This window comes from Toxorhynchites rutilus, chromosome 3 (assembly GCF_029784135.1).
Source record: "Toxorhynchites rutilus septentrionalis strain SRP chromosome 3, ASM2978413v1, whole genome shotgun sequence".
NCBI classification, from domain to species: domain Eukaryota; kingdom Metazoa; phylum Arthropoda; class Insecta; order Diptera; family Culicidae; genus Toxorhynchites; species Toxorhynchites rutilus.
This window is the reverse complement of record NC_073746.1, coordinates 204,957,268-204,980,075: the sequence shown is the minus strand read 5'-3', so window position 1 is coordinate 204,980,075 and position 22,808 is coordinate 204,957,268. Positions and strand designations below refer to the sequence as shown.

At 39.7% G+C, this 22,808-nt stretch overlaps 1 protein-coding gene across 6 annotated transcripts in view; it reads left to right on the top strand.

Moving 5' to 3' along the window:
* LOC129775986 (uncharacterized) overlaps positions 1 to 22,031 on the top strand; it is a 47,382-nt gene extending 25,351 nt beyond the window's left edge. For all 6 annotated transcript variants that reach the window (XM_055781301.1, XM_055781302.1, XM_055781300.1 and 3 more), the window contains 2 exons: positions 6,722 to 6,909; positions 21,296 to 22,031. In XM_055781301.1, coding sequence (XP_055637276.1) covers positions 6,761 to 6,909; positions 21,296 to 21,959 — 813 coding nt within the window. In that variant the 5' untranslated portion in view covers positions 6,722 to 6,760 and the 3' untranslated portion in view covers positions 21,960 to 22,031. The remainder of the gene's footprint in view (positions 1 to 6,721; positions 6,910 to 21,295) is intronic.
* The last annotated feature ends 777 nt before the right edge of the window (positions 22,032 to 22,808 follow it).

The following is a 22,808-nucleotide window of genomic DNA, read 5'->3' as shown; positions in this document are numbered from 1 at the left end:
AGGGCCTGAAGTATCGGCTGGAATTAGGCTTAGGTTTGCTCAGCTGTCTGGTCTCGAAAATGACCGCATTAGCAGGTCGTTGTCGGGTATCTAGTAAAGTGGGAATTCCTTTGTAAATTCAAGACTAATGCTGACATAGGTATTAGGTTCAATTCCCGATCGGTGTAGGGTCTTCCCGGGTTGGAAATTCTCTCGACATGCCATGGAATAAATAGGTCCAGATGATGATTTAAGTTGCTCTTTCGAATGGGAATCTATGCCTGTGACGTAAACAGTCTGTTGACGTAGGACTACGTCTGGCCGGAAGATATAGGGGGTGAAAAGGAAATCTAGGCTCTGAACAAGTAGGAAAAAATGCAAGATTTGGAACGCTTATAACTCGAGCATTTCTTAATAGATCGCAAAGGTTTTTGTATCAATTGATAGGAAATATATCTACGCATCTATCATAACGAATAACATTTCATTTTTCTTGAGATAAATAATTGAATAATTGTGAAATATCAAGCATTGTCAAAATGCACTATGTGCCCATTTTTGATTGGTCCATTTCGTGCTCCTCAAATCGTACCGACCAAAACGGGCAACCAGAGCAGCTGCGAAATAGAATGAAGCACGATTGGACAGGAAAAAGAAAAAAAAAGAACGAAACATTGGTCGCAGTCTCACACATGCGTAATTCTCTACCAGTCAGTCAGCTTAAAAATCCCCACTCCGCTGCCGTAACGATCATTCTTTGTGTGGACACCGACTGGACAACATCGTTGCTGGACGGGCTGGACGGCGAGGGATCGAGTGCCTTTCTCAAGGCAAGAGGGCGGAGGTGGTAGCGCTGGAGTAGAGTAAAAGAGTAGAGTAGAGTTTTCAAAGGGCCTTTCTCAAGGCTAGAGACGAATGAACTGCAAAAGTTTAAAGTCTCTATAATTCAAGACCTTCCTTCCTTCCGTAACGATCATTCTCATTCAAACCGTACACCACATCGTTTCGCATCACAACACATCAACAAACAAACCCAAGCAGTCATATCTGGACATGGTAAAGGAGGAAAATGAAGGGAAAGGCAAAATCCCGCTCGAACCGTGTTGATCTGGAGTTCCCCGCAAGGGTAGCTAGGCCGAGCGCGTTAGTTCCAGTGCACCAGTCCACCTAGCCGGCTTTATATAGTTCCGGCCGCCGAAGTGATCGAGTTAGCTGGCAAAGCTGCTCGCGACGATAAGAAAATCCGCATTCGGAACAGAACACATTCGGTTCGGTGGACATCAAGACAACAGGCAGTTGCAGCGAGTGGCGAGTGGCAAACGCAATCGCAAAACGGCATCAGGTAGCAGAAGAAAAAAGTTTGTTCTTTATACAAACTGCTTTGGTGGCAAATCCAGAACAAGGCGGCATCGAGGGTGTTCGAAAACCAGGCATTTTCAAAACCACGAGTACTAAGTTTTCTAAATTGGAACCATTCCATAAAACAAGGCGCTTTTCAGGGCCATTAATCCTTCCAAAAAAAGAGTTTAGGAAATACAGTTCAATGCTTTCTAAAACATTATCCAAAATAATAATAAAACACAAATTGATTTTTTTTTTAGGCAGACTTATCTCACTTCTTAACTAGGCGAACCTAGCCAGAATTTTCACCTGCCCCCGGGCTTCTGAATGCCAAAGGGGGACTAGGCTCTGCGGAATGCACGTATCTGCATGCTCGTGCTGTTTTAGTCCTGACCGAGGAATTGTCGGACAATCGCGCAGGTGCTAAGGATGACCGACTTTTGGATGCCGGCCAATTCCTTCTCGATGTTCAACACCTTTAGCGCTTCCAGAAGTGTCTTCGGGATAATTCCAGTTCCAGAGAGAACGACTGGAACAATTCTTGGGACCTCCCTTAGCCCCCACAGTTCCTTGAGCTCCACGGCTAATGGTCGGTACTTGCAGATTTTGCGACCGTGGGTCTCCTCCAGATTCTGGTTCAGTGGAATAGCGACATCGATGATGGTGACTTTGCGGTCGCTCTTGTCGTAAACCATTATATCTGGGCGGTTGTGGTGGATCGAGAGGTCGGTCAGAACAGTGCGATCCCAGTACAGCTTGAAACGGTCATTTTCCAGGACAGGTGCAGGCAGGTACCGGTAGTTTGGTACGTTGTCTTCCAGCAGAGCACATTGGAGCGCCAGTTGTCGATGAACAATACGGGCCACGTTGTTGTGGCGCTCGGTGTAGGCTGCGTTGGCCAAAACGGGACAGCCTCCCATAATGTGCTCTATGTTTTCACCTGGTTGATGGCACATCCGGCAAATGTCATCAACGTCTTGATGCCAGACGTACCGCCTGCAGTTTCTCGTCGGCATTATCCTGTCCTGGATGGCTATCATGTCGGCTTCTACTACTGAAGAGAGTTCACCACGCGTTAGCACAGATTAGATGCGGCCTTGTCGACGTGTGGCCGGTCCAGTTGATGGGGGTGGGCACCATGCACTGCCTTCTGCTTCCAAGCTGCAATCTTCTCCTCCACTGTCTGCAGATTGCAGTTGAGTTGGTACTCCGCTTGCGCCAAGTGCAGAGCGCTGTATCCTCTGTCGGCGGCGCAGACAGCCCGGTATAGCGCGTTTTGGTTGGCGCGTTCTGCGAAGTACTCGCGCAGTTGTCGTACCTGGGCAACACACAGTGCAGATATGTCGACTATTCCAAGTTCCCCTTCTTTGCGTGGCAGTGAAACTCTCTCCAGTGCCGATTGAGGATGGTGCATTCCGGCCTCTTTAAATGCTTTCCTCATCCTCCTCTCAAGGTCCTCTAGGTCAGTTTTGCTCCATTTGACTACACCAAAACTGAAGGTCAGCAGGGGAACCGCAATGTGTTGATCGCGCGTACCTTGTTCCCCGCGTTGAGGAAAGTCCTCAGGACACAGTTCACTCGACTCAAGAACTTGTCTCGCAGCTCCGTCTTGATGTCGGAGTGGCGAATCCCGGTGAGCTGTCGGAATCCAAGATATTTATAGGATACGCCACGAACCATGTCTCTTATAAACTCGCCGTCATAGACCTCGTAGCCTCCGGATTCGGTAAGTTGTCCCTTCAGCAGGTGGACACAGCGGCACTTGTCGAGGCCGAACTCCATGCAGAACCTTTTTTTTTTTTTTTTTTTTTTGTCTCAGGGCCCTCATTGACCATCTTTGTGTTGTTACAGAATAGCTACGTCCACGCAACAATCATCAGCGATGGAGATCGATCCACGGTCGAATAAAGATCGATTCGTCCATACAACTGCTCTGCTCTGCAAGAAACATCGGGCTGCTGTTCTATAAATAACTCAACAATGATCAACAACTGTCTCCGCTGTCCGGTCTAACTGGATAATAGAAGAACAGATAGAAAACTCTTACGCCTAAATGGCTACTGTGTAAATGTGTACCATATGCAATGGTATAGTAGGGAATAGTCTAACGCCGAAAAATGGCAACTGTGTAATGTGCTAATTATAGATATGATAAACATGTGACATGTGCACGATTCAAATTTGGCTCTGTTACAGCTAAAATGCTAATGAGCCTAAAATAAAACAAAAGGGATAAAAAAAAATTGATTTTTTCATAATTTGTTTGCCAGGATCTGATGAGTATGTGAATTTGGCAGTTGTTCTGAGCTTATTGATAGTTGGGGACTTTCCTGATTATTCAATTTTCACCAATTCTTAAATTGTTTCCAGATTGAAAGTACAGTAATTTACAATTAGTTCGACATTTAGCTAATTGGACGGACATGTAATGCGACTTATTTAGTTGGACATTTTTGTAAACATAGAGATCCAAATTATGACCCCACATTGAAAGTCGACACTGTACCACTGTCATCGCAAATGTTCAATTACAGGTTAAAATCGCCTCCAATGCGACACTGAGTGGCGCTTCGGCACGTCGCATTAAATGTAATTTACTGAACAACATGTCATAAGCTGGATGGGAAAAAATTTTCCAACTGTGAAAGCTGTGGCGAGTGGCAAACGCAATAGCTAAACAGGAAGGTTTAACCGAACAAGATGGGAATATCGAGTGATAACAAAAACATAACACCAAAGGTTCTTTTCAGAACCATCCACATATTCATAAAGAGTAAACAGTAAACTAATCCATTTTTCAGGTAGATAGGTAGGTATTCACGTAGGAGAAGAAAATAAAACAATATATTTAAAATATATATTTAACAAAAGCTGTCCCCTTTGTATAGTCCTACGTCACTCCGGTTCTCCCGACATTACCCACCCGTCTTTTTTTTCATAAATTTCTTCATAATAATTATTAACAAGAGAACTCGTTCAGCTCAAGCTTTTGTAAGGGTACCATCATCATGATTTCATATTTTAAAATATTGTCTTCTGTGTTTGTGTATTTTTGTTTGTGTATTTTTCTTTAAATTTTATTTTGTTTTATTTCAAGACTTTGATGATGATGGTATTGATTGATTTTGTTTGGATTTCATTTTTAGTTTTTAAGATTTAACAAATAAAATAGTTGTGAAGTCTGCAATAGTTTGAGCCCGCGCGCGTTGACAGACATAAAAATACTTTATATCGAACATAAGCAAAAGCAGTTTTTCGCGGAAAAATTGAAGCATTCCAAAGGGTATAATGTGAAAACCAGAGGGAAGCTATGGATAGCTCAACCGGAATACTCGTAAATTGTGGCAGATCTCATTGCAGATTCTGGTCGATACGTTTATACTCCAGGTTGAATGTAGGGCCTGAAGTATTGGTTGGAATTAGGCTTAGGTTTGCTCAACTGTCTGGTCTCGATCACATTTGCAGAATGTTGTCGGGTATCTAGTGAAGCGGGAATTCCTTTGTAAATTCAAGGCTAATGCTGACATAGGTATTGGGTTTAATTCCTGATCGGATTTTTTCGGGTTGGAAATTTTCTTGACATGCCTTGAGATAAGTAATGGGCCTGAAGTATCGGCTAAAGTTAGGCTTGGGTTTGCTCAGCTGCTTGAACTCGGAAACGATCGCATCGTGGCCGGGGATCTACAAAACGAAGTATACAAATTTCTTAGGAGAGCATCGGCCGATAAACCGAATAAATCGACCCCGTTACATCATGTTGTTTCATCGCGGCCAACAGCTCCACAAATATGGTCCTTCCACCGAATCAGGTCGGGACTAGAAGTAGAGGAGTCTCGCGAGCGAGGTAGTATTTGGATTAGCAGGAGTTGGCGAAGATTGAGGTTGGGCTCTTTTAGCAAAATTGTGTTGTAAGAAAGATCTAATAGGAGGCAGCCTCATTGAAAAAATGGTTTATTGTAAAACTGTTCTTAGTCGAACAGCTTATATAATTGATGATTATCGTCGGCTATTTCATCATTATATATTATTTATGAAAAAATCGAAACATATACTATCGAATTGAACACGTCATAGGAAAGATAATGACAAGATCTACCTGTACGATGAAAAAATATGGAAATGTAAAATCAAAAATCTATCTTTAATACTGTTGAAAGAAGCTTGTGGATACAGTTAAACGCATCCCCAGTGTATCAATTTCGCTATTCTACCTTTAACGCGTAATATATTTTTACTACACTTGTCAACTTCGATATAACCAAATTAGCGTAGAGATGATTTCCATCTAATCGACCTCTTTGCCTTCAACTTGATACTGAGACGCCGCCCGATTTCTGTGTATTAATTCCAAGACATTCAAAGTTGAAAATATGAGGAATCTGTGCTGTGATGGTTTCCATTTATTTGCTGTCCAATCTTGAATGATGGAACTGTGGTATCGATGGAATCGGTAACCCTAAACGACTTATTATCAAATTTTACACACAATCTACTGAACTTCGTGTTGCTTATATTTGCTAGCTAAAAAGCAGGAATGAAAAAAAGTTCTTCTTCGACTGACTTTTGAAAGCATCAGATAAAAAAAGTGTGTAATACGATATCGTTGATAATTTATTTTTTGAACCGACCAAGCGACAGCAATAAAATATCCCTCAACCACTGGTGCAACCGAGTGTATTCTGGAGGCTGGTGATGTTCAAATTTGATTGCTTAACCCGGCTCATTTTTGAATGATTGTATTTTGGTTGAATGTTACTAACAGTAAGCATCTTCAACACGGAATAATTATTGGTGCATGCTACCTATTCTATGTAATGTAAAATGTAATCGATAGACATCAATGCTGTTAATAGCCAAAATTCACAACTCTTCTAATTGTGGAAGAACATTGAAATAATTTTAATATCCAAATCCGGAATTTGAAGTGAACATGATTTTTCAATGTTCATTTGCGCTGTGGAAACATAACATCCCTAACTGGAGTGTGTATGAACCAGATTCACATGTGGTTTATTTAGTTCGTGTGTACTATGAACCTCTGCTGAATGTCCACTGTTGACGACTTATTGTCTTCCATACTGATTTAAATCTTTTCGCCTCCCAAAAGCAAAAGACCGGCGAGGAACCTACAATCGGCAGTCAGAGCAGTGGCACATTTATGTATGTATAACGATACGCAGCATCGTGTCTATGTCCGAAAGAGAAAAAAAAAACGAGGGCAAAGCATTAGTTTGAAAATTGATTGATTGACATACTGGAAAATCTTATTGAACAAGTAGTTTGGTAATAAAATCATTTCGCGAGACTGGCATTGAATGTGTTTTACTCTTCCTGGTTGGTCCATCAATCTATTGCTGGGTGCCTGCTACTAACGACAATTTTTCACTTGGTTTGTTTACAGATTCATTTTCCTGGAAGCCACGATCAGTCGGGCAACGAGATGCTGTGTCGAAAGATGCGTCTAACCGAGCGCCACATTCAGCCCCCGCGTGAACCCAATGAAGGGCCAATTATTCGTCCTTGCACCGCGCGCAAACTGGATGGAAACGAAAAAGACTCGGCGCTGTTCTCAGTCGGTCATCATGGAAGGTAAAGATATTAAAATGCTCATCATCATCAACAAAAGCAGTGAGATAGTGCTTTTGCGGCTGCTGCTGCTGTTGATAAATATTTAATTTATGTATAGAGTGAGATGCTCGCGCCGCGTTTGCTTCTGGTTTACTTCGTACATTGCTTTTCATCAATGAGTAACAGTTTGATAGCAAAATGGTTTATGATTATAGCAGCAAATAAAATATTTCGATTAACATTTAAATGGTTTTTGTCCGCCTAGTGTTAATTTACGAAAAAAGTTGCTCCTAATAAGCATCACATGTTAGTTTGAAAAATGAAAGCAACATGCAACGGAAGCTAATTTGCATAAAGTCCGGGGACAGTTTCGTCATTGTAGTTTGTTGCATTGTTGATTGTATTTCACTGCGTTTTGTTGTGGTGATAGCTCATTTAATAATATTAGGTTGGGGAAAAAGTTATCCATTATTTTTTTGGTAGCTGGCTTCAGTGATCAATATCTCGCGTAATATCGATCATGCGACTTCATGTTTAGGCTCGTTGTAAAGGTCACACAAAAAAAAATCTTTTGCTATTTTTTATTTGTTCCATTCAGTTGTGAGTTACAGGGTGTTAACAATGGAGGTCAACAAAGAGAAAATTTGGTACATTTTACCCTTTTTCTTCTATAAATGCAAAAATGCAAGCAAAATGCAAAATGAAATTGTGAATAGAGTGTATGGTGCCGATACTGTCACAGTATAATACGTCTGTCACCTGTCACCAAACAATTACCACCTTTTTCTCGCATTACAAAATTTCCAGAGTGATAAGAAATTGGGATTAAAAAAAGGTTTTAAAAATCTAATGCTAGAGTTTTTCGCCAATCAGGACCAAGACCTCTATGATAGAGACATTATGAAGCTACCTTCAGCATGGCAACAAATTTTACAACAAAAAGGTACATATTTGACCCAAATCGGACAATCTGAAGCATATTAAAAATAGTTTTGAATTTCACCTAAATATAATGGATTACTTTTTCCCCAATCTAATACAGTCAACTCTTCCTTACTCGATGTTCTGTAACTCGATATTTTCTCTAACTCGATGAATGTCATGGTACCTTTGATTTTACAAACATTCTTCTTTCCATATCTCGATACCTCCCTAACTCGATGCCTCCCTTACTCGATGTGTTTTGATTCATTTTTTCCATGGATTTGGATTCCCTAACTCGATTGATTTTCGCGTACATGTTTTTGTGCAGTATCAACTGTGATTTCAATTGCTCTTGAAAGTGAAGACGAAGTGTTCGTGCAATCAAGAAGTTTCTTCTCAAGTATAGAAAACCACGAAAAACCTTTCAAGCGAACAATTAAAATGCTAACCATTGCGCAACGTTTGAGCATCATTGAGCAGGTCTAAAAGTACTGAAGGGGTCCGAAGCTACAAAACATTTCAGTATTGCACAAAGTACGGTATCAACACAGTTCAAGCTAAAGAAAAAATGGAATCGGAATGGAAAATTGAATCTAGACCAAAAGCATACAGCAGACATTCATTTAGCCGCACCCTATTTTTCCTCAATATTTTTTAAACGAGTACGATTCAATCGAGCACCATTCGCAACCTGATCTGCCTCTCATTTCTAGGGGCAACGACACGACTTCCAATGTTATGTGGCTGTATTATCAGAATGTACGCGGTCTGAGGACGAAAATTGACGATCTCTATGTAGCAGTATGCGATTGTAATTACGACGTCATCATGTTGACTGAATCCGGACTTGACGACAGCATCAACTCCATACAGCTATTCGGAGCTGAATTTAACGTTTTCCGTTGTGACCGTAGTCCTTCCAACAGTTCCAAGTCCAGATTTGGTGGTGTCCTTATCGCAGTAGCTCGTCACTTCTCTGCTGTATCGGTTCAAACGAGGAATGGAAACTCTTTGGAACAGATTTGTGTCTCCACTACCATACGTGGGAAAAGGATATTACTTTGCGCAGTATACATTCCTCCCGACCGCAGTCGTGACGTGGGGGTTTATGATTCCCATTTGGCTTCTGTGCGTGAGCTGTGTGACCGTGCGTCTTCTGATGACACCGTATTGGTATGTGGCGATTACAATCAGCCTCATATTGCATGGGAATTACATGCTAACTCTGTTGTTGATCTGAATCCGTCTTTGACCTCTGCGGCGAGTGCTGTTCTATTGGATGGAATCACCTTTCTCGGTCTCCAGCAGCGCAACTTCATTCGTAATTTTCGTGGCCGAACACTGGATCTGGTTTTTTGTGCTCCCGATATTAACATCGCTATCAACGAATCTGTATCGCCACTGCTAGCGGTGGATTTGCACCATCCTCCGTTAGTATTCGTTAGTATTCGTTATCGTTATCGGATACAAGAGGAGCAGTGTTGGCCGTTGAGGATCGGAACGAAGGCGAACAAGCGTTGAGTTACGCAAAAATTAATTTCGCTGCATTTAACGAGTTTCTGAGTAGCTACAATTGGAACGCTCTTGGTCAGGACGTTAACGACATGGCGACGCGTTTTTGCGAAATCGTTTGCAGCTGGCTCGTGACGAATACCCCACGAAGGAAACCTCCAATGTCTCCAGCTTGGAGCACTCCACTTCTTCGCATTCTACGGCGCGACAAAAATTCTTGCCAACGTAAATTACGCCGTCGACGAACTGTTGAAACCATACACAACTTTCAACTCGCTAGCAGTGTATACCGACGCCTTAACCGTGCCCTCTACAAATCATACGTGCTTCGTGTCCAGACAAACCTGCGTAGAAATCCAAAGAGCTTCTGGAAGTTTGTCAATTCCAAGCGAAAAACAGCAGATATCCCGTCTAAGGTGTTCTCGGGCGCTCAGGAATCGTCCTCCGTTTCTGAAATGTGCGATTTATTTTCAAAACACTTTGCATCGGTGTTTGTCGCTGAGGCAGCCACCCCGTCAGAAGCCGAGAGAGCTGCAGCTAACATTCCAGAGAGTTTAATAGACTTGGGACCATTCGTCGTTACCCCACAGATGGTTGAGAAGGGCGTAAAAAAATTGAAACGTTCAACAGTTCCTGGCCCAGATGGCGTTCCAGCTATAGTTTTTTGCCGCTGTGCTACATCTTTGGCTTTACCGCTCTCCCGTATTTACACAGCTTCGCTGAGTCAAGGGGTTTTTCCAGATGTGTGGAAGCATTCCTTTATGTTTCCCGTGTTTAAGAAAGGTGATAAGTGTAACGTGGCTAACTATCGTGGCATAACCAGTTTATCTGCCGCCTCCAAGCTTTTTGAGTTGATCGTGAACGATGCTGTCTTTTTCAAAGTTAAGCGTTATATCTCACCAGTACAACATGGCTTTATGCCAGGACGCTCGGTTAGCACCAATCTCCTCGAGTTTTCGTCGTTTTGTATCAACCGTCTAGAGGAACGCGCTCAAGTTGATGCTATCTACACCGACATAAAAGCCGCTTTCGATCGAATTGACCATCGCATCCTACTGAGAAAACTATCCCGTCTTGGTGCTTCCGACGAATTCATCAACTGGCTGAGATCATACCTGTCTGGAAGAACGCTCCGTGTCAAGCTCCTGTCTCACACTTCATCTCCGTTTGCTGTTTCTTCGGGTGTTCCGCAAGGCAGCAATCTTGGACCACTGCTGTTCGCGATCTTCTATAACGATGTGTCGCTTATTCTAGCATGTGACTGTGTGTCGATATATGCAGACGACTTAAAAATCTATCTAGCCATCGAAACCCTCGAGGATTGCCGACGGTTACAGAGCCTGCTTGACCAGTTTGTGAGTTGGTGTCGCCTGAACAAACTAACTATCAGTATAAATAAATGTGTCATCATGAGTTTCCATCGAAAAAGACAACCAACTATATTCGACTACACGATCGATGATATTATCTTGGAGAGAGTCAGTCAGGTCAATGACTTGGGCGTAACTCTCGACCCTAAGCTCACTTTCGACGCACACCGATCTGCATTGATATCCAAGGCCAATCGTCAGCTTGGGTTTATTTCGAGAATCTCTAGGGACTTTACTGATCCCTACTGCCTGAAATCTCTCTTCTGCTCGCTTGTTCGGCCGATTCTTGAAACCGCATCTGTAGTATGGAGCCCGTACCAACACATGTGGATCGTCAGGATTGAACGGATTCAAAAATGGTTCATCCATAGAGCGCTTAGGAATCTGCCTTGGCGTGACCCGCGGAACCTGCCGTCATATACAGCTAGATGTCGCTTACTGAACTTGAATACTCTTGAGCGTCGTAGGCGTATTCAACAAGCCACCTTCGTTGCCAAACTTCTTTGTGGTGAAATCGATGCGCCTAACTTGCTCGAGAAGATGAACTTTCGCGCTCCCAGTAGAATTCTACGATCCTCGTTTTTGCTGCAACCGCTTGCACATCGTTCATCGTATGGTCAACATGAGCCGGTCACGGAAATGATCAGAACCTTTTCATCCGTAGAGCAGTTTTATGACTTTGGAGAATCATCACTACGCTTCAGAAACCGAATTCAGAATCCCGATGTGTTTAATGTTATGTTTTTTAATGTTATGTTTTTGTTCGACTATTATACTAATTTTTGTTCATTAAGACGATTTTGTCAGATGAATGTTATATCTAAACAAATAAACAAATAAACAAATAAACAAAATAAGTCAATTCTTTGTACAGTTTTGCTCATAAAAGACGATTATTGTTTATTTTCATCGAATTCATTCTAAAAAAAAGTATAAACTCACTTTTTGTTTTCTAAGTAATTCAAATATGTCGAATCAGGGTGGACATTCGTTTAGCCGCATCCTAAAATTTCAATAAAAGAAATTTCGCAAATTTCGAGTCCAATCGGTAGCTAATATTTAGTATGTCCACCTCCATTTCGGATCACTTTGGATACTCGATTTGGCATTAAGTCAGACAGCTTTTAAAGTGTTGCCATATTGATTATAGCCCAACATTCATGAATTACTGCCTTGAGACTGGAAATGTTGTCAATCTGTCATCCGTTTGCATAGACCATCTCGGCCAAGATTCTCTCTAGGTTCTCTATGGGATTGCTATCGACTGCCAGCAGGTCATTCAAGAAGCGGAATGTCCTTCTCGGCAAACCATGCCTTCGATAGCTTGGAAACGTGGATCTATGCATAATCCTGCTGAAAAAACGATATCCTCGATAGCGTTATTCTCAATATGGCCAAACCTCCAGTAATTGAAGATACTTTTCGGAGTTCATTCGGGTGAAATTGAAACAAATGAGATGCTTGCTGTGATAGGAAACGGCTCCCCACACTGTCAAACTTCCGTCCCCAAAGTTTCGCTTGAGATTCATGCCGTTGACTTAAATTGTACCAACAGCAACTGTAACAGTCTGGACCATCCAAATTGAACATTTTTTGCCGGAAAATACAACATTTCTCCATTCTAGTTTCCGTTCCATGTATTGCCGGGCGAAAATGAGATGGTTTTGCTTATGGGTGGCGGTCAGTTTCGGCTTCCCTTGAGGTTTCTTCCAAATGATGTTTGGTGACTCATTCAAGATGCGCGCAATATGTCTCTTCGTTACTGGAACATCCGATTCTGCCTTAATGCATGAGCAGGACATCGTTTCCTGGTTGCTTCGTGTCTTATTCGACCTTTAAGACGCAAAGTAACTTTGGTGATTTCTCGTTTGTGCGACTCTTTCTGTACGATTTTATTATGACATCGGGTCGTGAAGCACACAAACTAATCGCACACATAATAAAATCGCACCTAAACAGTCACACAAATGAAAAATCGCACAAAAACAGGTTTTCCTATATATCCCATATTTCTGGCACTATTTAAAGAAATTCCGTACCACTTTCTCAAATAGACCAATTTTTGTTACGATCGAGCGATTAGAAAACCTTTATTCACTGAATATCTTTATGATTTTCCGCCCCTCTTCCGTCAATAGAATACCTTTCGCCATTCCTTTAAATTCTACGTAAATCACTAATCTGACCAACTTCTTACGTTGCACATCTAATATTTATCTTGTAAATTGAACATTCCCAAGTATTTTTTTCAAAAAACACAGATAAAGGCTTGAATGACGTTTGAATGTTTATATCCACCGATGCCGCATTGTGTGTGTGTGTGATTGTGTCGCACGTCCTTTCAATAAAAGTGATCTAAATATACTATCACTACAGCAAATAAGTATTCCGATAAAAAGAACATTCCTAGTTGTTTTGTAAGTGTTTCAAGTTTTTTTTTTCAAGCGCGGCTAAACGAATGTCTATCACTGTATTAACAAATTCCTAGCGACCATCCTGCATTGAATATCTAATTGGCTTCTAGAGTGCTCGTGAAACAATTCTCAACTCAGGCGGCGCATCTTACTTTCGATGCAACGCACATTGCTTTACTTCCGGGGCCTGCAACATTGAAATCGTATTATTATGATTATAATCTTATATAATTTAGAACATTTATTTATCTATTCATTCGTCTTCGATTTAAAAGTACAGACTACTAATTACTTCTAAAAATCTTAATTCTATTTTTAAACACGCATCGATTGATTTCATATTTGTGAGTTCCTCAGTTGCCGAGGAGGCACGCATAGAGGAATGTCCTGCAAGAGTTGAGGACAGTCAATGTTGTCACTTAGAATGTTAAAGACCATTAGTTGTTGAATTGCTCTGCGCCTGTCATTTAATGTTTTCATTTTGATTAACATGCAGCGGGCAGGGTAATCAGGCAGATTTGACGGGTCATTCCATAGTAGGTTTCGTAAAGTGAATCGAATAAAGCGCTTCTGTATTCGTTCAATTCTGACGACCATGGATACATAATAAGGTACCCAGAATCTAGTCTTGGAGTCAAACGTGACACCAAGATCACAAATCGAGGTAACGCGCTCTAGTGCAGAAGATCCGATAGCGTATTGATGTTCGATGGTGTTTCTTCGGGAAAATGAAATCACCTTGCATTTGTTAATATTGACGCTCATACCGTTTTCAGTGCACCACAGTAGCAGTTCGTCGATGTCTTTTTGTAGAGCGAGGCAGTCGATTGCAGTCATAGGGTAAATGATCTTGGTTTGTCCGATTTGGGGTGTTTTCACGCAACTAGTAAATGCGAATCGATTTTGACGTAGGACTACGTCTTTCATTTCTATACCGAGGTGTAAAATCAAAGTTTCGAAAACGAAAGCGTTACGCCGGAGACCGAGATTTTGAGCGTTAATAGCTCCTAAACAACTGAGCGAAATGGTATGATAAACACTTCATTCGAAAGATATAATGTCTACGCGTTCTATACTTGTTACTTTTTGATTCAAAATCTTGTTTCAATAGTCTTAAAATTGCTTTCAAAACAGGCTATTGAATTCACCAATCGGTATATAAGCGAGCGTCGCTCGGAAATCCACTCAGTTATAATTGAACAGCGATTGGAACATGTTGTCGCTGTTGTGGTGAAGCTCTTCGTTTATCATGAAAGCGCGGATGAACGGTGCCACCAAGAGCCTGTTTGTGCACCTTAGACCAGAAGGAAATCCATCAGGAGGAGAGTGATGCCACAAACGGTTCCCCGGGAAGAGTTCGGAGCAGCCGCCACACACATACACGCGCGGAACTCTTCGTTTGGATGCCATTCAGCATCGAGAAAATTCCGGAAAGATTCAATCGTTGCTGAAAAATAATCCGCCAGTTCCTCTGGAAACTGAAAAATGCATTCATGCAAAAGAGTTCATTTTAATGTTTTCTATCCATGTAACACTGCGACCAAATATTTTTCAATTAGGTGCTATTAACAGGTGGTTATCGAGTTAGCATTAACCACTGATCGGCTTCGAGTATCGAGGAAAATCTGGAACAAACTAATCTTTACTGAAAAATACCCTGCGAATTCCCCTGGGAATTGAGAAATACATTGATGCGAAAGAGTTTATTCTAATGTTTTCTATGCATATAACACTGCAACCAAATACATTTTGTTTTGTGATTTTTCAATCGATCGCAATTAACATGGAAGCTTCTGAAAATTATTCTTCCCATCAGTAGAAAATTTTCGTATCCAATATTGTATGCGCGCGCAACGGAAAATGTTTCGCATCGCGAAAATTATATAATTTTCAATCGATTATTGCTCAGTCGCCGAATGTTTCAAACTCAGAGAGTTCATTCCCCTCTTGTTTGTCTTCCAAATTGCTATCGTAAACCACATCTTCTCTCGATTCAATCACGCACAAAAAGCATACTTAAGCGATATTCTGGTGGTGAAACGCATTCATTTTTCGTGAGGACATCGACAAGGTAAAATCATAATTGAACGAGCTGGACGGCGAGGAATCGAGGGATCGAGATATTCATTACCTAGCCTGACCTAACCTGAAAGACATGCAGTTTGTTTGGAACTGTGAGGGAGGGCAGAAAAGCCGAGCCATCAGGAGGAGAAGAGATAGTGACCAAGAGAGTATCATCATCGAAAAACGGTTCTCCGGGAAGACATCGAAGCAGCCGCCACACACACACATACACGCGCGGAATTTCTCGTTTGGATGCCATTCAGCATCGAAAAAATTCCGGAAAGATCTAATCGCTGCTGAAAAATAATCTGTCAGTTCCCTGGGAATTGAAAAATACATGAATGTGAAAGAGTTTATTTTAATGTTTTCTATCCATGTAAAACTGCGACCAAATATTTTTCAATTAAGTGCTATTAACAGGTGGTTATCGAGTTAGCATTAACCACTGGTGGGCTTCGAGTATCGAGGAGAATCTGGGAAGATGTTATTGTTGCTGGAAAATAATCTGCCAGTTACCCTGGGAATTGAAAAATACATTCATGCTAAAGAGTTTATTTTAATGTTTTCTAACATATAACGCTGCGACCAAATACATTTGGTTTTGTGATTTTTCAATCAAGTGCAATTAGCAGGAAAGCTTCTGAAGATTTTTCTTCCCCATCAGTAGGATATGTTCGTTTCCAATATTGGATGCGCGCGCAACGGAAAATGTTTCGCATCGCGAAAAACATAATTCTCAATCGATTATTGCTCAGTCGCTGAAAGTTTCAAACTCAGAGAGTTCATTCGCCTCTATTTTGCCTTCCAAATTGCCATCGTAAACCACACCTTCATTCTTTTCAATCACGGACAAAAAGCATACTTAAGCGATATTCTGGTGGTGAAATGCAATCTGTTAGAGGCGAATGAACTGAAAAGTTTAAAGCCTCTTTAATTCAACATCATCATGAAACGCAATCATTTTTTGTGAGGACATCGACAAGACAACATCGTTATTGAAAAAAAAGTGTTTAAATTACATATTGGAGAAAAAAAAAACAATTTTTTTTATTAGAAAATAAAATCTGTTTCCAATATTTCCATTATATCACGCGATTTTTTTTGAACGTGATATAATCGAGACGTTACTGTAGTTTTTTTTCGAAGTCCAAAAATAGTTATAGAAATATCGTAAAAGTAGCCATACAATTGATTTACCGAATCAACAATTTAGGAAGCTATATTTTGTACATGCACTACTCAATAAAATACAGTACCGTATTTTCGACCATTTTTGATGGTTCCGTATTTTTATCATTTTGTACCGTATTTTGAGTACAAAGAAAAAAAATATTTGTAATACTGTCATGTTGTACTACTATTAGCGATCTTCAAAACATTTAAACATTTATCTGCCACTAATTTGCTGATGATGATTTTTTAATTTTATTATAACTCTTCAACATAAAAAAGAAACACTATTTCGGACTAGTGTGGTGCAAAGTGTTCTAAAAAAATATGGAGATTTATGTCCAAGACAAGACCGCATTATTAATGCAGGACTACGAAATTATTTCGCTTGTTCACTACTTCGGCTGGAGGACCAGAGAAAAAAGGCTCTCTGTCGCATCACTGAGCGATTGTTTTCAAACAAGATTTTTTTCAAATTGCCATCGTAAACCACACCTTCTTTCTATTCAATCACGGACAAAAAGCATACTTAAGCGATATTCTGGTGGTGAAACGCAATCTGTTAGAGGCGAATGAACTGAAAAGTTTAAAGCCTCTTTAATTCAACATCATCATCATGAAATGCAATCATTTTTCGTGAGGACATCGTTATTGAGCGAGCTGAACGTGCTGGACGAGCTGAAGGGCGAAGGATCAAGAGATTCATTACCTGACATGAAACGCATTCAGTTAGTTTGGAACAGTGAGGGAGCGCAGAAAAACCGATCCATCAGAAGAAGAAAAGACGACCGAGAGAGTATCAGCACCGAAAAACGGTTCCGTTTGAGACATCAGAGCAGCCGACACACACACACACACACACACACACACATATACGTGCGGAACTTCTTTCGTTTAAATGCCATCCAGCATCGAGAAGATTCCGGAAGAATATTATCGTTGCTGAAAAATATTCTGCCAGTTCCCCTGGGAATTGATAAATTCATGCGAAAGAGTTTATTTTAATGTTTCCTAACCATATAACACTGCGACGAAATACATTTGTTTTTGTGATTTTTCAATCAAGTGCAATTATCAGAATTTATTTTAACGTTTTCTATCCATATAATACTGCGACCAAATACAATTGGTTTAAAATACAATACAATTGGTTTTGTGATGTTGCAATCAAGTGCAATTAACAGGTGGTTATCGAGTTAGCATTAACCACTGGTGATGGGCTTCGAGAAGAATCCGGAAAGATATCGCTGCTGCAAAATAATCTGCCAGTTCCCCTTGGCATTGAAAATAACATGCAAGCGAAAGAGTTTATTTTAATGTTTTCTAACCATATAACACTGCGACCTAATACATTTCGTTCTGTGATTTTTCAATCAAGGGCAATTAGCAGGAAAGCTTCTGAAGATTATTCTTCCTCATCAGTAGGATATTTTCGTATCCAATATTGGATGCATAAAACCTTGTACCTCTAACACAACGCTCTCGTTTTCGAAGTCCCCCGAATATTCATTTATTCTTCATTCAGAATGGATTCAGATTCAACTTAAAACAAATGATCACTGAATCAACGATAGTCCTACGTCACCATTGCGGTTATACCATAGATATAACCCACTTCCTGTTTTTCTTCATGAAAATCACATATGATCGATACGAGTCCGGATAATTAAATCCTCCGGATAATCGAGTCATAAAAAAACGAATTTTCTCTCGGTAAACGTAATATAATTATGATTTGCACTTATTTATTTAACGGTTTTATCTAGGTTGACCCGTTTGTATGTTTGTGTCTTTGAAACTTTGTAATTTTGTAGCTTTGTCTGTAGCGCTTTACGACTTTAATAGAAATTTAACCCCTATTCTGTTGACCGTTTGATCTAAAATTTGGAACACATCTTTATCCCTGGTATCATTATAAAATTGCGTATTTCATGATCTAGAAAAGAATTCAATTTGGCCTTCGTTAAAAAATGACAAGAGCAAGCTGAATGGAACCATTAAAAAGTAATTGTTTATTTGGGAACTGCGGTTATCTTGGATTTGGATTTTTTATGATCTACTGTATTCTACCAGTCAAGCCCTTTTATTCAATACCTATATAGATGAGGTTGTGAAAAAAATATAGCCTCCATCTTGTATTTGCACTTTTTATAAATAGCTGTATTCTGCCAGTCAAGCACTTTCATTTGATACCCATATTGATGGGGTTCTGAGAGAATATGTAATCCACCATTTTGTAGTGGCCGCCATCTTGGATTTGCATTTTTCATAAATAACAACATTCTACTAGTCACTAGTCACTTTCATTTTATACCCATACTAGCTATTCAATATGGAATTATTATACAAATTATTCAAAATCTTCGAAAATCAAAAATAAAATACTCCGGATAGTCGAGTCTAAAATTTCGGATAATCGAATCCCGGATAATGGAGTCTCCGGATAATCGAGTCCGACCTGTACTACCATAAGACGTTGAAATTATTAATTTTTTTTGTTTCTTTAACGATTTTCTTAAAGAGAAATTATGATCATGGTTTATCCCAAAAATGATCACGGTTGGTCTGGTTTTAGAACTCGCCATTTTTGAATGAAAACATTCGAATTCTCAAGTAGATGTTGCATTTATCATTGTTTGAGTTTACTGTCATCATATTGATCCATTCATAATATAGACTTTCTTCGGAATATTGCCTTTTCTTGGGCATTTTGAAAGTGTTACCTTCAACACACTCAACACAGAGAAACTTTATTTCTGCTATGCGCGAATGACATAAATGACATAATAAACAAACAGCAGTGCGTCAAGCAGTTGCCATAGAAATCATGTGGACAAAACAACATTATTGAATTGGACAACTCATAATCAGAATTGAGTTCATCAAAATACGTTAATTCAATGGTTTAGCTATGTAAATCTGATACAAATAGTGTGCAAGCATGATGTTTTAGAAGGTGTATTTTATAATTTTTTAAAACATGTGATTCCGTGAAAAAAAAAACACTATAAAACTACTGTAAATAATGAAAAAGACAATTTTGAGCATGATGTTTACAATATTATATAGAAGGTGTATTTTATAATCCTTTAAAACATGTGATTCCGTGGAAAAACACTATAAAACTACTGTAAATAATGAAAAAGACAATTTTATTTATACAATATAATAACAAAAAAATTTAATTTTAGGTAGTTTCCATCATTGGCACCATGTTTTGAAAAAATCGTAGAGGGTCGTGTCAGCAACCGGTGATTTGGGGTGGAATATATTTGTATAAATAAAAGTAATAGGCCATTTTGAACTTGGGATTTTAATGATCTAATGTGTTCTACTAGTCAGACCTTCTCATTTGATATCCATATTAATTGGGTTTGGGAAAAAAAAAACATATCGCCATTTTGGATTTGCATTTTCACAAATCTGTTTGTTCTACTAGTAAAGCCCTTTCGTTCGATACCTATATCGATGAATAGAAAAAAATGTCGCCATTTTGTGATGGGGGCCATTTTGAATTTGCATTTTCATAAATAACTGTGTTCTACTAGTCAAACCATTTCATTTGATCCCACATTGAAGGGGTTTCGATAAAATATGTAGTCCGCCATTTTGTAGCGGCCGCCATCTTGGATTTTCAAGATTATGGAATACGCGGTTTTATAACGACAGCAGAGATTAAGGTGTGTTCTAAATTTCAGATCAATCGGTCAACAGGAATTTTTATGTTTTTGATTTTATGAATATTCGACATATCTCACATTTACATTTAAGTGTCTATTCTATCAAATTCCGTTTGAAAATCCTATTCAAATTCAACGAGGCCTCCTAGGAAATACACCCGTCACCCAGATCTGGGTGACGGGGCGTTTAAAGGGTTAAGTTCCTGCAAATTTTGCAAATATGGAATCCAGATTTTAATCATAAGTTTGAATTTGTGTTAAAATGTATTGGATACGATGTAATTGTTAGCGACATGTGCACTGAAAAAAGTATAGATGCTTACATGACCAGATATTATTCAACGTTACTAATCGAGCCACAACAGCTTTAAATCGTATGTTTTGGGAGGTCTGAAATATTTGTATTCCCACCATATAATACTAAAAAAATGCTACAGCCATGATACAGAAACTCATATAATCATACTGCAAAAACAATAATGGAATGACAAACGGTTCTCCTTGTTTTAAAAACCGAACAAGATATTTGACGCGATAGAGAAATACATACGCATTTAATTTCATTCATCCGCGAATATTTCATTTCAGCAGCAACCAAAATCACGATCAGGCGAGTTTTGCTAACAATTTCCATGTGTAGAGCGGCATCGTTTGATTGTTAATATTTAATGGCCAATATAGCGCATTCATATAATTAAAAAATATATATGTAAATAAGTTTTGACGCGGTTGTAGCTCATTCGCGCCGCTCTGTTCCAAGAATTCAGAAACAATCGTCAGGACCGACTAATGAGAAGACATTAAAAAGAGTGTGCTGCTTATTGACGGAGACCACAAATTTCAGCATCGGAGAGCAACAAACTGGTACTACCGGCGTCAAAAACGCTAACATCCCTAAAAGCAAACGTGAGAGGACGAAGAGTAAAAAAAATTTAGCCCCAAAGCACATCATGTTGCATTTGTTGTAGGTCAATTCGAAGACGTGCAGACATTATGAGTCACTTCTAGATTGGCGTTCACGAGAATTGGAAATCTAAGAAGAGATATTAAGCTAAGAAGAGGAATACGAATACGAACGAGTTGATACGACCAAATTATTTTTAATATACGAGGCGCTAGCAGTTTTGTGTTGATTCACAAAACAGCGTGAAACAACTTTCACACGCTATATGAGAGCAGCACCAAAGTCGTGCCCGCAAGGCATGATATATATTAATTCAGTGCTCTATAGTCTTATAATTCATGTTTCTCTTTTGTTTTCTCCTTCTTCCAGAAAACCGACCAAAACTACTAAGACACCGCTAGTAATTGTCAATCTTAACATTCCGCCAGGGACACAAACCCTTGCTCCGAAAAATGTGAAGAGTTCACGTAAATTGCCGCCTTTTTGCGTGCAGCATCAACATCTGGCGAAAGCTTACGGATCGAATCAGTCTCATTCGTCGCCTGAAGAGACGCCGGTGTTTTCCAACACGAGTATACCCCACATATTTATTCAAGGGTATGAAATACACGATAAGAAGATCATTCCGCTCAAACCACGGGATATTCGAGATTGCGAGATAAGACCCATCACTGAAAATGAGGAAGATAGTTTCGCCAACATTTTGTTGGATAATATTTCTAATATATCTCTCGAAATGCTAAACAGACATCAACAGCGGCTTCTGGGAACTTCAAAAGTTACCAAAACTGTCAACAAAGGCTATGATACCAATTGTGAAACATTCCTCAACTTGGATTCATATGAGATGGACGACTACGGACATGGGTCGCCAGACAAATTGAATGAGTCGGGAGACCCGCCACCCATACCGACCGGTTATAGGTCCCTCTGTTATCGCACACCTAGTCCTAGCACTCGACAAATCATACGAGTCAACGTTACCATGAACAGAGATCGTGGCAATAATGAAAGCTTTCGGCTCAATCATTAATTCATAGTTGTTAGTAATATCCATGTTAATTAGTTCTAATCGAATAAATAATAAAAATCCATTCAATACCAATATGCATGTACAATAACTGCTACAAGAGATAATTTCTAAATTTTGTAGATCAACGGAAATGGGGATTTTATCGATTATTCACCCGTCTGCATGTATCAACAAAAAAATGTGACAAAACAAAGTTCATCGGCTGTATAATTTACATATTTGTGAACAAAATTTTCTAATCGACTGAAATCTTTAATAACATACCCGATAGATGATAGATAGATAAACACGATCGAGCAGCCACAAAGCTGGGCGTATTTATGACCTATAATTACATAGGAAATGCATCCAAGGATTTCTCGAAAGCTGAGAAAACTTTGAAGAGAAAATGAAATTATCGCTTATCGAATAGAAACAATGCTCCGAATATTTCGTCTTGATCTATGACATTTAACATATATAATTAGTGAATTTAGAATGATGTGAGGTGATTTGCTTCTTATTTCTCCAATGGTATATTATCTACTGTGCACCATCGAATTGCTGAAATAGTTCAAATCAACACCTTCTCTATGGTTGGAACATCGATAACAAGGCAAAATCCTATGCACAACTTTCAATACCCCCGGGGGTTTCCAGGACAACTGGCGCCGGTGATTAAAAATTGTAGGCTTAAATATACCGCCAGACAGTTCTACTTCGATAGCCGAAAAAACAGACTGAGAATGGGCGGGCAAGTACCTACAGGAACGAGATCCTTGCTGCAATGCAACAGAAATGAGAAATCGCACTGACTGATTCATTGGTTGACACTGGTAGGAAGAAAAAGCAGCTTGGTTGCCACACGGT